The following is a 17961-nucleotide window of genomic DNA, read 5'->3' as shown; positions in this document are numbered from 1 at the left end:
GAATCCTTTTCTGGCCCCTCACACCCTACCACTCAACCTTTTTTCGACAGAGGTGGACGCAGAGGCAGAGGGGGAGGTGCCTGAGTCAGATTTCAATATCGAGACCAGAACAGAGATTCATATATCCCACAAGGGGCATTCCGGACCAGGAAAAGACTATACAGAAGATAACTGTTGGGGGCTCAGACATGATACCGGTTTACAATTTGTCTACCCATGCTCTTTCATGTACAGAGCAAGAGGTATTAAATAAAGGTCTATCGTTCGTCCCTACCAAACTTCAAGACCCAGTTGACACTAAAACTGAGGTATTAAAGTTTTTGCATAAAGTAAGGTTACAGACCTTTTTTCAAGATAATAAAGACTATATGCATCCCAATGAAGCCAATCTTAGTGGCTTACATTTGAAATCTACCTTTTGTCCTGATTTCATTCATATGCCACGCAAAGTACTAATTTTTGAAGATATGGTCCATCGGCAAATTGATTTACTTAACACCACTAAAATATCGTTAAAGTCTAATTCCTCTAAAGAAGAGAATAGTGCCATCCACTCCTCATCATTAAATGAGAACATTATCATTAGGCCTGCCAACAAAGGTGGCGGCATAGTGATACTAGACAAAGATAAATATAGCATAGAAATACGCCGTCAACTTAACAACAAGGAACATTATCGTTTGATAAAAGAAGATCCCATACCTAGATTAACATCAATTATTACTACCATCACTGATGAGGCACTTATAGAAGGGTGGATATGTAAGAAAGAATATGACTTTCTAAACCAAAAACAATCACGTGTTCCCCTCCTCTATATTCTTCCGAAGATACATAAAGATGCTTCCAATCCCCCGGAGAGACCAATCATCGCTGCATGTGGTTCCTTATTGGAACCCTTGGCCCAATATATGGACTTCTTTCTCAAACCACTAGTTTACAAGACGAAAGCATATGTGCGGGATTTGATGCATATGATTAACATACTTGAAGGTAATCCCTTCAATGAAAAAACACAATTGCTAGTGACCCTAGATATAGAAGCACTTTACACCAATATTCCTCAAAATGAGGCTTTACAGATTATGGATGTATATTTAGACCAAAGACCTCCCCACCATAAGGTCCCATCGTCTTTCATACTGGCCCTTGCAACGTTGTGTTTAAAAAATAACGTCTTTTCATTTGATAATGAAATGTATTTGCAAGTAAAGGGGGTAGCGATGGGGTGTAACTTTGCCCCTGAAATTGCAAACCTTGTGATGTAATTCTTTGAAGACAAATGTATTTTTGCTCTAAATAATCCCTTTCATAAACATATCATGACATGGTTAAGACATATTGATGACATCTTTATGATCAGGAGGCTCTGCTCTTGTTTCATGACTGGATTAACCATTTAACACCTGATCTTAACTTTACGATGTCTTCAGACTCCAAACGTATTAATTTTCTGGATCTGTTGATTGAATCTTCAAAAGGTCACATTTCTATGAGCTTATACAAAAAGCCTACCGATAGGAATACCTCACTTCATTTCTCAAGCAATCATCCCCGTTCTCTGAAGGAGAATTTACCCTATGGCCAATTCCTTCGAATTTGCCGTAATTGTACCACTAAAGATGTCTATTTCAATAATGCAGAAGCCCTTATTTCTAGATTGTTGAATAGGGGCTATCCCAAGAAAATTGTTAAGGGAGCATGCAAACTAGCCTGGTATACTCCACGGGAACATTTGCTAGTACCTAAAATAAAAAATAAGCTTTGTCCCTTGACCTGTGTACGCACATATAACCCGAAAGCAAATCGGGTTAGAGCCATCATCGAAAGAAATTGGAAGCTGCTTCTCCCTTTAGGCATAGACAAACCCCTTTTTGCTTTCAAAAGAGGCCGTAACATCTATGATGCCTTAGTACATGCTCCATTCACTTCGAACAATAAGAAGAGAGATGATTTAAGAACTATGTTATCCTTACCTCTGATCATGGGCCATTTTCCATGCACTAACTGTTTAGCTTGCCAATATACAGAAAAAACTACACAGGTGCAGCTGAATGGCAAAGTACACCACCAACGTTGTTTTTCAAACTGCAATACTCGCTATGTGATTTACTGTATTACATGCCCTTGCCTACTTACTTATATTGGCCAGACAACACAACCTGCCAAAACACAGATATAACAACTTATGTCCAGGATTAGATGCACAGTCTGAGGTGCCCCTCTAGTTGACCACTACATTGCGCAGGATCATCGTCCTAATGACATTAAATGGTCTATTTTACATGTAGTTGATAAAACTAAAAGAGGCACCGTATTAGCCTCCACTTTGGACAAAATGGAAGCTCGCCTAATAGAAAGATTTGGCACGGCCAGACACGGCCTAAATGATCTGTCAGAAATGTGGGCATTAATTGAATTGTAACTATGTTGTAAGGGTTGTTCAACAGCTTTCGCTACAGAGATATACTAATTGTACATCATGGGCCTTGAATTATAATAGCTCATTTGAAATTCTCTGTAATACTATACTTCCTGTGTTGATAGAGACCAAGGAGTTTGGCTCTAGTCCTAATTTTGTTACAATGTTTATATACTATTTTGTGTTCTTTACAAGCTCTTGAATGATGTTTAGCCCAAGATGTCTTTTGTTAATTATATTCAGAATTAAGGACATGTTAATAGTTGCTAACTGTGAAAATATGAGCTAGTCCAGTATATTATGTCACTGTAAACGCTGCTCTGTTACACATTACAAAATGGCCTCTATACTTCTCAGTGAGGACGAGCTTTTTTCCAGTCCTTCTTCGGTTTTGTTTTGTGAGCACGCGTAACTTTTTAAATGGCCTTGATTGCAGCTTATTTATATGGATGCTAGTTCAGCGTCTTTTTTCGTGTAGTTCGTACTCCAAGTGATCCGGCAGTAAATTCGTGTGATTAAGGTAAGCGCTGTATGCCTTTATATACGCGCACAGCAGGAGCGACCCTCTAGATGCCAGCTCTTAAGTTCTTGTGCTTTATTCTAAACAGCATTAATTCAGCTGCAGCCCGGCTTATGATACAATTCGCTTTTGAAATCAAGGTCAGTCCCCTGAGTTAGGCTTGACTCCTCCATTGGTTTACAGCATGTTAATTGTTCAGATTATCTTTCGGAATGTCCGATAATGTTTTTGTTTTTGATAATTTATCGAGCTTTTGGAGTTTCTTTCTATAGTATAAGCTTTACTGTAATTTACAAAAGGGTCCTGTTATAGGGTTCTGCCATATTGTTTGTATATATACGTTTTTCACAAAATAAACTATAGTAGTTCGTGACCACAATTAAGGTGTTGGTGAACAGGAGTGGTCTTTCCTACACCTGGTGTTAATAGAGGTTTTACGTTGATAAATTTAGTTTGGTAATCTCTGTGTGTTATAACCATTTAGGCACTGTCGCTTTTGTCCTGAGGAGGCCGTACTTGATAAGGCCGAAACGAGTCGACTACATTATATCAAGGAGTGACAGTTGGAACTTTGAAAATCTTTGGACTGAATAATTCGGGGAGTGGATCGAACTTTCATCTCAGTGAATAATTGTCTTCACTGAATAGGATATTTTCCTCCTACAACTGTCCCTACCTGGAATGACGACTGCTTGCCACTTGATGGTTAAGCAGCTTTTATCTTTATTTTATGTATCACGGTGTCTTTTGTTGTTAGGTTTACCTTTTACGTATGTGTTTCTGTGATGTACAGGCGATTTGTGGACTCTAGGATTTAATTTATTTATTTGTAATAAAGAAATGATTATTCAGTAAAAAATTAAGGTTTTTGCTTAGATATTTAATATAGATCTATCCCTGCTGGATATCTTTTCTTTTTGCTGGCTATGGACTGAAATGTTTACTTTAAGTATCTATTTATAGCTTGCAGTGCTGTAGATTCATGTGCTCCCACCCTCCTCCCCATCTGTGTGACTCTGATCCCAGATCTCTTCTTTCTTTCAGTTAGTATCTCTCCATACAATACACATGTGCATCATATTGTGTTCACTCAGCACTCCCAGCAACTCTGACCTGTTGTGCAAAAAACAATCTAACATGGAGTTGATGGGGTCGTGCATATTGCAAACTAACAGAGGAATTCACATACCTCAGAAGACAAAAGACTACTTTGGAGAGAACAACATTCAAAAGTCTGAGCCCATCACTAGATTGCAGGAGTATGCAGAGCATGTGACTATACAGCACTGCATGCTACAAACAGGTGCTTATGGGGTAAGTAACAATTTCCTTCTACCTCTGAAGCCACTCTTATCTTTCCCTACAGGCCATGGGCATGAAGATGATAACCAACGCTAACATAGGGCAGCCAGTAAAATGTCCTGAACCCCCTATGTCCATGCCTCAAAACGTCGGACTTCCAGGAACTCCTGCAGGTGATGGTGTTGGAGGAATTGATCTGGCTGACCGTAGGACTGTCTTTTACAGTAAGTATCCCCTGTCCCTCTTCTCCTTCCATTACTTTATTCACTTGTCATTGCTCCATCACTTTCTGCTTCATATGATAAACATCTTTTTGGGTTTCAACTACTGACAGCTTTACCTATCCACCAGGAGGTATTGTCACCACACACATACATAAGGCATGCATATATAACAATAGAATATATAAAGAAGGATATTTGGACATCTGCTTGCATCCAGTGGCTACTTTGGTTTAGCTGGCTTTTGCAAATAGATCACAAGGTGGTCCATTGACATTGGCATCGGGCCTGCACATTTAGCAGATGGTAACATCTGAAGAGTACTGCCTTTTGCCATTTGTACACAGATACACACAAAAAAATCAAAATGCCCTGCCACCACCCTAACACACACATACATTCATGAACTCCCTTATACTTAACCTAAGCCTGACCCCACTGCTGTGGCCTGTTGCTCAATTGATTATTCCAGTGTTTCTTTGTTGTCCCTGAGAAACTTCTTTAAATAATTGTCTGAGGGAACTATCACAGTGACAGACTTAGAAAATGTCATGAGGAAAATATAAGCCAGTCCATACATGGTGACCAGATGTTTCCAAGTCACTGAGACTATAACTCCCAGAATGCACTGATATGTAAAAACAAAGTCCAGGAAAGGAAAAGTGGTGTCCCGTCAAAATGGGGCCATCTGGTCACCCTAGGCAACTCAGCAAAAATTCCAGCCTACACTTTGCTATGCACTGCATGTTCAAAAAAACTGCTTGCAAAACCCATTCCTAGCTGTTCAAGGTTATTACGAGGCTTTACAAAGATAAACTGCCACTAAGGGAAACAAGAAAAACTGTAGAGTTATTGTGTTAGTGCCACAGGACTTTCTGAACGAAAAGGCACTGCACTCTCAAGCCCAAGGTAACTTTTCATGTGTCTATAATATACCATTTTACGGGCTACTTTCATCAGTGACTGGTATCTATTAATTTTTTTAATTTCACTATCCACATACCTAAAAGAAGGGTGCAACAAGTGCTGCTCTGAACTAGACACCCCCTGGATTTGCTATGTTCGTTCACCCATCATCAGTGGGTGGCATCTTTGCTGCCTTAAACAGGGCACACACCTATAGTTCACCCTTAGCTTCTTTACCAACTGCTGTGCCAATCTCTCCCTCCCCACAGCAATGCCATTGGCAATGCTCTTTCACTGTCCTGCAGTTTAGGTCTGGTGTTAGGCAAGACCTTCTAGTTTAATTAATATATATACATATTGTACTGACTTGTATGCCAGCCCTCTTAATCTATTGTTCTTTTGTTGTGTTATTCACATTTTGATTTTGCCCACTACAGCCTACAGCATGGGACAATGAGTAGGCCCACCAGGGGTGGTGCAAATAAATGCATTAAGTAAAACAAGTTTTTATATATTCAAAGTGTAGTAGCTAACTTAGAGTTTCTGTGATTGAGCGAGGACTGCTCCTGAGGCAGCCAGGCAGGCCTGCGGGGCTTACAATAGCAAAAATGTCACAAGGCAGAGTCAGATTCCCAGCGATGCGTGCACTTAAGTGTGCATGTCAGGTTGGGCAGTGGCCTTCTTTCGGCCAACCAGACGTGCACTAGGTCTGCAACACAGCCCACATTAGTCAGCTAGGGAAAGGCGCAGTCACCGACCTCGGTATGAGCGGTGAGGTCCCCTGCCCCAGCCAATCCTAGCGCTGCAGCAACAGCAGGAGCAGTGCCAGGATTGGCTTAGACTGAGAGGCGGCGTGTTACAAGGTGCCTGCATTCAGGATTCTACTGGTGCAGTGTTTGAACGTGCATGGTGGTGCATGTGACAAGAGGCAGTGTGGGGATGGGGGAGGAGGCTGTACCTCTCCCTGGTGTCCATTCCTTTTTTGTCATTTACATGATGCAGCACGAGGAGATAGGCCACAAACGAGCTTTGGTTGATCCAGAAAACAGAACAGAGCTGTCTTAGTTTGTCGTTAAGTTTCCTTCCACAATCCACACAGGTAAGTAAGTATTTAAAAAAATTAGTTGGTGTGATGAAATAATGATGTATTACAATTTATATTCCAGGGATCATGTTGTTTATGATGTTTATGATGTAGTTCAACTATGGGAGTTGGATCTTTGTCAGCAGCGGAGCCCGTGGACTCCCTCCCCCACCAGGACCACGAGGCGCCCACTTCCCTCGGTCCAATCAGCCTCCCAGCAGGGAATTCAAAATATCCCGAAGCATCAGGTGCCATACAGTCCCAGCCTAGAGGCCAAGACCCATTCAGGTGTGCTGCTCCCAGGAGGGGCACTCATTCAGGTGCAGATCCTCCAGACTGGCCTCCAGACTGTCTTTTACGGTAAGTATCCCCTGTCCCTTGACAGGTGCGCGTTTAGGCCTCTTAAGTCCCAAGCATGTGCCGGTAGCATTTTTTTATGAGGGCCCACTGCATCTGATAGATAATGTGTCTGTCTGGTGCTACCTAAATGAATGACTACGGTCTTAAATATGTGTGTCCTCATTTATAGGTTATAAAATTAGATGTAATTTGTGTTCAGCGTTACTATCCCTAGTTTGGCCTTCTCCCACATGAATGGTAATCATACATAAAGTGTATTTCTAGAGCACTACATTTGTCCTAGTGTAGCGTCCTACCAGTGTTGCTTGCCACACATTGGATGTTTAGCATTACCTGGCTGAAGGGTTGGCATTTTATCCACCTGATAAGGATGAAAAGCTGACATTCCTTTTATATTTTTGGATGATTTTAAATATTCAACTGATGGGACACAGTGCCATGAACAGCCATCTAGGGCTCTGACAGTATTGTCCAGGGTTGTTGTCCCGAGGAGACTGTTTCACACCAAGGCCAACAAGTATGTTACAAGTAACGTTCGCACACCATCCCCAGTTATGTGTGTTTGGACAGGGAAGCTTCTGCCTCAAGAACACAGTTGTGCATGGCTCAGTGTGGCATGCTGAACTGAAAAACAGTTGCACCTAAGGGGGAGATACAGTATGAGACAAGATAGTGGATGTATGAGACTTCAGTTCAGAGCATCCCCTGCACACTATTATCCTGTCCACTCCCTACACTCACGCTTTGATGGCATTGCATCCCTCTGTGAGGGCCGCTGCTTCAGAGTGTTCTGAGCCTCCCAGACCAGCTTGAATAAAAATCCAAGATTTTTGGAAGCAGCATCATAATATTGACTTCTGCTATCATTCTGAGTCATAATGATAGCAGAACTCAATAATACGATGCTGCTTTAAAACATTCTGGATTTATTCCAAGTGCGTTCGCTGACACTTACAAGAGATGGACTCTCCCATTTCCAACCCAGGAGAGAGTGTGGGTAACCATGATGTCAGTTTTGATGTGTATAATTTAGGTGTGTTTTAAAACTGCTCCTTGTGCTGAGTGCCGGCTCAACATCTTGTGTGATTCTGGGCAAAACACTTTCGGACTCTAAATAGTTTGCCGGATGGAAAACTTTGTCTGCCAAACTCACAACCGGACCTAAGTTTCCGCCTGGTGCTGTGGCCCGAAACGGGCTGCAGCAGAGTCTCAGGCTCAAATTGAGCCGGCGGCAATGCTGTAGCCAGCAGGGTGCACCAGTACTCTTGAAATGTTCACTGTCTGCAAAGTTGACAGTGAACATTACGACGGTGCTGGTGATGAAGCTGAAATGAAGGTTTTACATTTATTTGACGCTTAAACGTAGTGCTGCAATAATCATGTGTGACTTTAACCGAACTAATAAAGATTGTACGGGGACAAAATGTGCCCTCAGAGTAGTTTGCCAACATTTATAAGCGTGCTTTATATAACGTGATGTATTAGAATTGCACTAATCCGACATAATCGTAAACGTGTGCTATGATTTGCTTGTTTGAAATGTTTTAGCTTAGCATTACTTTAGTGCAGGCTCCGGCCTAGTTGCCCGGTCTCACGATTTAGATGCTCGTATTTTTCCAATATGCTATTAAACGTGTATTTCTGCTTGAAGCTGTACTTTTCCACTAAGATCGTTCACATGCTTATCTTAAGGTTTCGTGCCAGCCCGGCATTTTTTTCTCTTTGCTCCAAGGTCAATCTGCAGGTGCGGACAATGGAAGCTCTGAAAATGAGTTAATTGGTATAAAGTGTTGCAACTTGCGTACCCGTCTCCAAGGATAATGTATGCTTAAGTAAAGGCTTGAGAACTGTTGTTTTTGATTGGACAATTTGAGGCTAACCTATGAACCCTCCAATGGAAGACCCTACTGGATTTGAACTGTTGTCTATTTAAACCAGGTGCACGAGAGGAAAGCAGCCTTTTGCAGCTTTTACCAGCCCGATACCCGCCATTTTGCAGGACATTGCAGCTATTATGGCCCACCTTGCTGCGACGCCATTTTGAGAGACTTTGATGCTTTCTCTAATCGAGAGAAAGAGACTTAAATGATTCTTACCCTAGAGACTTTAACTTTGATTTGTCCCTTTGCATGAAGTAGTAGTTTATCTTGCCGCCGTGAGGCAACTGCCCCGTCCACCCCTGCCCCTTTGCCCCGTCCCATGCTGATCGAGAAACGGTACCTGTGAGACGAAGACTTCCTTGAATGCTGATTGTAATTGGTAAATATGAAAGGAAATTGTACAATTGCATTGTGTTTCTTTTAGGTAACCAACTACTGATTTTTGATAAGAGCCCTAGTTAGGAGTTTTCTAAATTAATGTTGCTAAATTGTTTTTGCATGAAGTCCCACATGCCGATGCTAATTTGAGGTTAGATGAGGAATCCTTTTGTTGCACGATGCAATTTGAGACCTTGTTATGCTGACTAAATGTATGCAATTAGCCCATTACAGATTATAGTTTTAGTGATCTGCATTGCTATCATCGAATGCCTTGTTATTCAAATGCTACATAGATTGCATCTTTTCCGCCGTTATGGACAGCTATTAATGTTCATTTATGTTTATCATTTGGTGTTGAGACACATATATATCGTGCTAGCTTTGTTAATATAGGGAAATAAATTCACTAACTTTGAATAAACTGGTGTGGTTATTCCTGACTGAAAGGTCAGGGTTCGCCGAAATGTATTCTGGATTAATTGTTAAGTGTTATGTTGATCAGGGCATTGCTTATGTTCGTTATTGATTATTGATTTGATTAAATTGACTGATTAAGGGTGGAGAGGGTCCCACTTAGCCAAAAGATTCATCGGCCTAAAGAGCGTCCAAAATACAGGCAAATTACTAATAAGGAACGCTCTATCACTGGGCAGGGGTGGGGGGCCTGTACTGCCCATGCAAGTGCAAGCCCATGGGCAGTGCAGGGGCACCTCTGTGGTCCCCTGCACCTGTTCTCTGCCGGTGGTGTTACTACCATGAAAAGGCTGGCGGAGAACGAGATCGTAATCCCCAGGGCACATTAGGATCTGTACCACCTGTAGACCCCCGGGATCCAAGATCATGGTGGAGCTGCCGGTTCCCTGGCTGTTGGACAGCCAGGGTTGTTATGTGGCGGTCGACCGCCACACCTGCGGCGATCCAGACAACCACTGCGAAGGTGGCAGTCGTGAGACCGCCACACTCATCAGGCCCTTAATCTCCCCGTGTGGTGCATGCAGAACTGCTGTTCATTCCTGAGCTGCTTGCAACAATGAACATTCTGTGACCAGCTTCAATTCTGTGCCCTGCGGTGAGGTTGCTTACCATCAGCACCCTTAGGCAAACTTCCAGAATGTGGAAGCGCATATCCAGCCATTGAGTGAAGATCTGTGATGTGGGCTGCCATGATTGAAGGCTGCAGTGGTGCTGGAATGATTTTCAGAGTGAGATACAGGTGTCAATGTTGCATGACTGACTGCAGTAGGGATTGTGAAAAATACAAAGTTATCTCAAAGTCTGTAATGACGTAAGCAGCAGGTTATTCAGTGTAACCACAGAACTTCATGTGGTTCTGTGGTTACACTGAATAACCTTCTACTTACATCATTGTGATATCTTTTTATTGATGCCACACCTACACTTTCACAATTGCCTTATTAATCTTCTTGCTTTCTCAAATTTGCTTGAAAATGCACCATTTGACCACTCTTTTTTACAAAATGTTCTCCGGGGGAGAACCCCCCCCCGAACCCACATTAAAACAGTTTGGCTCTTTGGCTATGCTTGCTTGCCAAAGGTCACTAGCCACCGCTTCAGGATTGGCTAACTACACTCTGAATGATGACAGTCAGCCATTATACAAGGAGAACATTCACACACAAAGTAGTTCCCTTAGGTGCCAGGGTCTATTCTGGCAATGTTTGTGTTGTAAGAAAAAAAGGATATTTTTGCGTTTCAACAATGTATTTTTTAGATTGAGACCCCAGCAGCTCTCCTAACTGGCAGGGTCAGTACAGGTCCCCTTGCCCAGCACCCTAGTAATGCGGACTGTCTGCTGTGCTGCTGCCCCCTGTGGGTGGCAGCGTTGCCACCGACTCGATTACAAGCCGGTGACAATGCTACTGCCACTTTCCCGCTGGGCTGACTGGCAGTAACCTTGGTTTCCACCCATCAGTCAAGAGGGAAAGTCATAATAGGTTCAGAAGGGAGGTCGCCCCAACAGTGGCAGCAACCCTGTTAAAAGTCTGGCGGACAGGTGTTCCCATCCGCCAAACTATTAATTAGGGCCATAGTTTTGAAAACTCCATGACAAAGCAAATCAAGCATTGACCAAGCCAAAAAGTTGGCAGCCCACACCAGAGCTATCAGCTTTGATAATGCGTGTTATGTATTTTTTTTTCAACATTTAATTTTTTATTCTGTGGACGCTTTGGATGTGTAGTATTTCTTTGTCTGTTTCTGTTGAAGAAACACATAAGAAGTAATTTGTTATTTCTACACCTGCGTTCTAGAACAGTGGTTCCCAGCCTGTGGTCCGGCGACCCCTGGTGGTCCACGATGCCTCCTCGGGGTCCGCGACTGCTTAGAAAATTAAATAATATTAACAGATTAGGTCCCCAGATTTCAGCAATGACTCAGTAGGGGATCCCTACATTCCAATAAAGATTCAGTGGGGGTCCCCGGGCTCCAGTAATGATAAAGTGGGAGTGCATAGAAATTAAAAGGTTGGGAACCACTGCTCTAGAACATTAATACCTTTTTCTTAAGATACTTTAATCCTGAAGGCCCTGATTCCTGTTTGCTTTGTTTTGCCACTTGCATGTTTCACTGGGACGCATGAAGTCACCAGCCTTGGACTATTTTTTAGATTAACAAAAATAAACTATTTTTATCTCACTTACCTTCAAACAATAATTTAGCCAAGCCACCCATTAGATAATTTAAAACATCCCATTCTAAAGTGTGTGGAATCCACCAGCCGATGACAAATGACATTATGGTGTCCGTCATAATGTTCAGTATGCTGAACCATCACTTCCCAACACAGACTCAATTCTGTCAAAAACACATGGTGCTCATGGCAAGTACTTTTATCTAGCTAGGTTTGAGACCCTGTGAAATACATCTTAGCAGTGGAAGTTTCCATGGCAAACCAGATGTTGTTTAAAACGCTCCCTTACTTTTGAATCAAACAGGAAGAGAAATGCTTTAAATAAATATCGTACCTATTTTAAGAAATAAGTATTTTGCGGAGATGAGCATTTTAATAGTCTCCATATTAGTACTGCCATACCGTACTGCCATACCCCTGTTGCGTGTACTAAAGATAACTTAACAGACTTAAATATTCTACTCGAACTGTACAAGGTCTCCATCTCGAAAGTGGGCTTATGTCTGCATTACATAGCACGGTCTGACGTGACTTCTGTATACACTTTTGTGAGAGAACAGGGCTTATTGCAGAGGCCCCCTAACTTTTTGCCCCCATTTTCCACTTTTTGCTGGTGCTTTCCTGACTCTGATGGTGCCCTGGGTACTGCTAACCAGTCCCAGGGCCTGTGCTCTGTGTAAAATCAGTATGCAAATTAGGCTAATTATAATTGGCTAAGTCAACCTACCTATAAGTCCCTAGTATATGGTAGGGCATGTAGGTTTAGGGACCCCAGCATAGGTAGTGCACCCATAGGTGCACTGCTGAGGTGCCTAGTGTCATGTTAAAGGCAGGCCTGCCTTGCTGGCTGCTTTTAAATTAAAGTTATATGCAAATTCGACTTTGGAATTAAAAATAGTTCCAAAGTCTTAAACTACCTTATTTTTACATACAAGTCACCCCTGAGGTGTGCCCTATGTGCCCCTAGGGCTGGGTGCCATGTAACTATAAGCAGGGGCCTTATAAAAATAGTTTTATAAGCCCTGGTGAGGTAAAAACAGCCAAATTCGGTTTTCCCTCATTGTAGTGAATGGCCTCCATAGGCTAGAATGGGGAGATTTTATTTTAATTTTAAAAGTCCCCTTAAGTGACAGATACCAAGAGTTTGGTATCAAATGCATTGTTATAATAAATCCCACAACTTCCAGTTGTGGGATTTAATATAACTTGTTCAGGTAAAGAGTTTTAAACTTTACCTGAAAAGTTGCCAGCTTCAGCCCTGCAGTGTTTCTGCTGCTGTGCTCGATTGGCCAGCCTCTGGCAGCCTGACCAGGCTGCCTTGATGAGGTGTAAAGTGGCCTGGCTTCACACAAAGAGATGTGCCTGTAGGAGGAGATCTCCCCTCAGCAGATGGTGAGGCAGGAAGGGGGAGGGCTGCCAAACTGGTCTTCAAAGGCAGGGAAGGACATTTGGGCAACCCAGCAACACCCCCACATCCTGCAAACCCAGACAATTAGGTGCCCCCTTGATTAGATTAGGAGAGGGCAGGAGAGGGGTGTGTTTAGGATTTTTAGCCTCACCAGTGGGTGGGCTCAGCCAGATGTGACCTCCAAAAATCACTTTCAGCCATGATGGATTTTTGAGGAATGTTGCCTCCTGGGATTGTTTTTTGCCACACTTCCCAGGAAGTGGTCATCACAGGGGGAAGGACCCTGCACCTGACTGGAGAACCTGTTTTTCACTCAGGAGCAAGGATGAAACTGGCAGACCTGCACCCACACCTCAGTTCCCTACCAGATCCTCATCAGATTCCAACTAGGAAGAACCACTGGAGAAGAAGGACTGCCGTGCTGGACCTCTGGCCTGCACCTGGACCCTGCACTCTGAAGAACTGCACCAGCTGCACACCTGGGCTTCACCGCAAGAAGGACTTTGCCTGGCTTCAACTGGTTCAAGGAGGGACTCTCTGTTTGCTACAGGTGAAAAATTGCTAACCAGAGTCCCCTGCACCAACTCCTGAAGAAATCAACTAGCTGACCACTGTCCAGTGGCCAAAAAGGAGTTTGTGCCAGGTGCATTGTGGGAGTTGTAGTCCACACCCCCAAGGATCATCTCAGAGCTTCTGGGACCTTGGGGTGAGCTGTGGACCCCAAAAGAACCTTAAAGGAACATCTGGAAGAAGATCGAGAAGTTTGGGGAACTTTTGAAAAAAAAAAAGCTTCATAGAGGGATTGACCTGCCACGGCAACTGTAGCCGGCTTGCCTCAACCGTGACCCGGCCAGACTTGCAGGTTCATCCCGGTGAAGAAAATCTCCAAAAAAGAGACTAGGTCCGAACGTAAGAAGTTGACCGGGACCTCCCAACCAGCATATCCGAGGAGGGCTCCAAGGATGTCGGATCAAGATCCAGGTTTGCCCCGGTCGAAGGATTTTCACCTCGAAAAAACAACTAAGTCCGAACGTAAAAATCTCCAACGAGGGCTCCCGCGACGCGTATCCGGAGTAGAGTTCCAGGAGGTAGGATTGGACTGGCAGGTTCGGCCCGCTGAAGAAAATCTTCAGAAAATCGACTAAGTCCGAAGGTAAACTTTTGACCGAGGCCTCACGCGGGCTGTAGCCGAGCCGGGCTCCATTGCGGTCTGCCTTAAACGTTGACTTTGCCCCGGGCGAGGTGCGACCAGATGACCAGATTGGCGCTTTTTGTTTCTATGCGCTAGAAAACAATAATTCGTTAAAAATTCATATCTCCGGTTCCCCTTATCCGATTTTATTCTTTTTTTGTGTCATAAATTGGTTTTGGATTTTCAAACTGTTTCCTGTGTTTTATTTAAATACTGTTTTGTGATACTTGAATACTATACACTCTGTCTCCTAAGTTAAGCCTTGTCGCTTCTTTCCAAGCTACCAAGGGTTGAGCTGGATTTAATTTACTGAGACCTAACTGGACCTAAGTGGAGGTTGGTGGCCTATTGCTAAGAGTAGGTACCTACCTGCCCTTAACAATAACGCATTTTCCAACAACTTTATTCTTACAAACTTTAGACTCGTTTCCTGTAATAAAAACACCTATACACCACTAACAGTGAACAAAAATCATTTTAGTACATTTGCACTAAAAGGAGTAGACAATAATATTAACTGGACAGTGCTCTAGACAGAAAGAAAGCGCCACAGCCGCCATGAGCACGAGTGCGATGGAGAGACAGAAAAGGAAAAAGTAGTTCCCTCACACTCAAACGTATCTGCAAAAGTGCAATTATCCATATAACGGGGTCAGTGTCTAAAGCGGCAACAACCCCCCCCCGAGGCGGGGCAAATGTAAAGCATTTACCAATGTTAGATGATTTTTGAAAGGCAAGCTCATGAACGAGTGAAAGTGATGGGCATGCAGTGGGCATGGTTAAAAGCCCACAAGACTTACAACAGGTCAAAGCGCTTGGCTGCTCGACCTAAAAATGTCAAAATGAAAGTTTCATAATGGTGGCCCTTTTTTAATGTTGTTCTTACATTCCAAAATGGCTGCTGTGTCCAGCATGGGGCATTGAGTTATGTTGAAATGGTGCTTCGAAAGCATGCATGAGTTGTGATGGGGGCTTACCAGTGCAAATAAGCACTGGCAAATCCAATAAGTCAACATTTGCCTTTTAAAGGTGAGTCCTATTAGCTTTGGCAATGTTTGCTGCTCTCTGCAGCTGTACCTCAGCCCACTACACTGCTGGTGGGTGGCAGCATGGACAGCCCTGGGCCCACCCTCTACTGATATTTCTGACATTTTATCAAATTTCTATATAGTTGACTTCACACAGTCTGTGTCATTGCAATTTCAATACTGTCTGTTCAATGTATTCCTTTTTACTATACATTTCATTTGAGTTAGGTTTTATGCTCCATACTTACCTCCGTCAATATATGATGTCTGTTTTGCTGTAATTTTACTACCCAGATCGAGTGGGGAGAGAGGTAGAGAAAGGAGGAAGAAAAAGAGAAAGGGGAGTAAATGATATATGTTAGGATAAAAAAATAGAACAAAAGTGGAGAGAGGGGGCAAGAGAAAGAAGAGAGAGAAAAGAAGTGTGAGACAGCAAGAGTGACACATAGAGAGACGCAGAGAACGGCAGGGATAGAGATAATGAGAGGATGAGAGGCACTTTCTATTCTCATTTACAATTTTCTTTTCGCCAAATTTCATGCCAAACATGTTGTTAAAACTTCACTAGGAAGTTCAGCAAGAGAGATTTATTGCACGCTATAGACCCCCTTCCTAAATCTCATGTTGCAGGTCTATCAGGTGGTTCATTGAGGGAAGCATCAATGTCTTCTGTTCAGTCATAGTTGTCTTTGTTTTTTTAGATTCGGTGCCAGAATCTGTACCTCGGCAGGCCGATTTTCTGCCAGACTCCCAACCAAAGGTGGAAGAGCAGGTTCGGAAGCATTTCCCGGAGACCTGGATCTGGGACCTGACCGCAGTTGGGTATGTTGTGTTTACTTTAGTAGAATCTCTTAATGATATTTTATGTTCTTGATTCACAGTGACTGGCCTGTTGCTTAAGGTGGAATCAATTATTGCTTGATTGTCCACTGTCCAGTCTTTGTGTTACATTGAGTGTAAAATATTGTGGCACATAAATATTAGAAAAAATAATGTAATGAAAAAATATCTGGGTATAGAATATTGTTATGACTATTTATTTTGGTAAATAATATGGTTTTTAAGAATATTGTTATATTTAATATCGTTTTCAGTAATATAGTTGTAAAAAAGATGTTTTTTAAATGATTTTGATGCGTTTGTTATTACATTCATTTTAGGTGTTAGTGTTGTTGGCATAATTGTTATTAAATTTATAAAATGTAGTTTGTAATTTTAAGTGATTTAGGGCCAGAAGTATGAAGCCAATTCGCATTTATTAATAGTCTGAATTGCTAATTTGTGCCGTTGAAAAATACAAACTCGGCTTTTCATATGTACAAATCCCCTTTAAGGAATCGCAAATTGTGATTTCTGCCCTGTAGCAATCGCAATCTGTGATTTCCAGCTAGGAATTCACAACTAAGGATTTCCTATTTGCGATTTCTATTCTGATGCACCATGCATTTCCTAAATGCAACTTGGGCATTTAGGAGATGCAATTACCATCTACTTCAACTCTATGGTAACCAGGTGCAATTTCAAAAAAATACTCCAAAGTGTTTTTTTTTTCTTTTTAAATTGCAATAGAGCACACACATGGCCCTTAGGGATATGTGAGCTCTACAGGTTCACCCCTATTTTTGAGGTGCAGCAAGGGGGGCCTTTTGCCCATTGCCATCCTTGCTTTTGCATTTCCTTAATAGTGATTTCCTAATAAGAAATCACTATTTAGGAAAGGCAAAACTGGCCCATTGACTCAAATGCAATGGGATTTCTTAATGGTGATTTATTAATAGCGATTTCTACTTTGTAGGAATAGCTATTAGGAAATCAGTATCTTAGTACACTGCATTTTGCATTTCTTAAATAGCGATCTCTATGAAGTTGCTATTTAAGTAATGCAAAATTGCATTTTCGTAATCAGGCACTTAGTAGTTTTTTAAATATTATCACTTATTTATAATGTTGCACTGAGCTGCTGGTTTTGTAAGGGCATGGGGGAAAGGTATTTAAATTAGAACTATTTTAATTGTTGCTAATTCGTTTTTTTATTGTTGATTACTTTTTTAATTGAATAATTATATAAATTATTTCTTGTTATATTATTTTGAATTGAAGTTGTAATTTCGATTTTTATTTGAGTTTTATTATTAGCAATAGTAAATTAAGCTTTAGTCGCTTTTTGGGATTGTAGGGTTGTATTGTAGAAAGTTAATCAAATTTTAAATAGTTGAAATTAATGTTAAATAGTTTTGTTTTATTTACGTTATATTTTAGTAGTGGGTTGTTGAGTTGGTAGAGAAAAAGGGTGTGAAGTTAGATAAAATTCAATGGATTTTAATTTGTTAAATTATTTGTTAAATATTATTTATTAATTATAATCCAGAAAATACATAATTCAATAATTATTGATATTTTTTCATGCTGTATTTTTTTAATATGTATTTTAGTTCTTATGTGTTTATGACACTTCTGTTTTTTTATTTTATGTTATTTTGTGGCAGGGAATATGTTTGGGAGTATAATAAATACATAATAATTTTTATGTTAATTGGTTTGTATATTTAACTTATTCATTGGTAATGTTGCATATTTTTATATTCGTTTTTAATTTTTAATTTATGT

General features: G+C 41.6%; 1 protein-coding gene across 1 annotated transcript in view; it reads left to right on the top strand.

Moving 5' to 3' along the window:
- The window catches only part of LOC138246808 (uncharacterized), a 176890-nt gene that overhangs the window by 55398 nt on the left and 103531 nt on the right, over window positions 1-17961 (top strand). The window contains 3 exon segments of the mRNA XM_069201570.1: window positions 235-1091; window positions 4309-4468; window positions 16056-16176. Of these exon segments, the coding sequence (XP_069057671.1) occupies window positions 235-1091; window positions 4309-4468; window positions 16056-16176 (1138 nt within the window).

This window comes from Pleurodeles waltl, chromosome 7 (assembly GCF_031143425.1).
Source record: "Pleurodeles waltl isolate 20211129_DDA chromosome 7, aPleWal1.hap1.20221129, whole genome shotgun sequence".
Lineage (NCBI taxonomy): Eukaryota > Metazoa > Chordata > Amphibia > Caudata > Salamandridae > Pleurodeles > Pleurodeles waltl.
The sequence above is the reverse complement of the archived record's forward strand: the minus strand, read 5'-3'. Positions and strand labels throughout refer to the sequence as shown.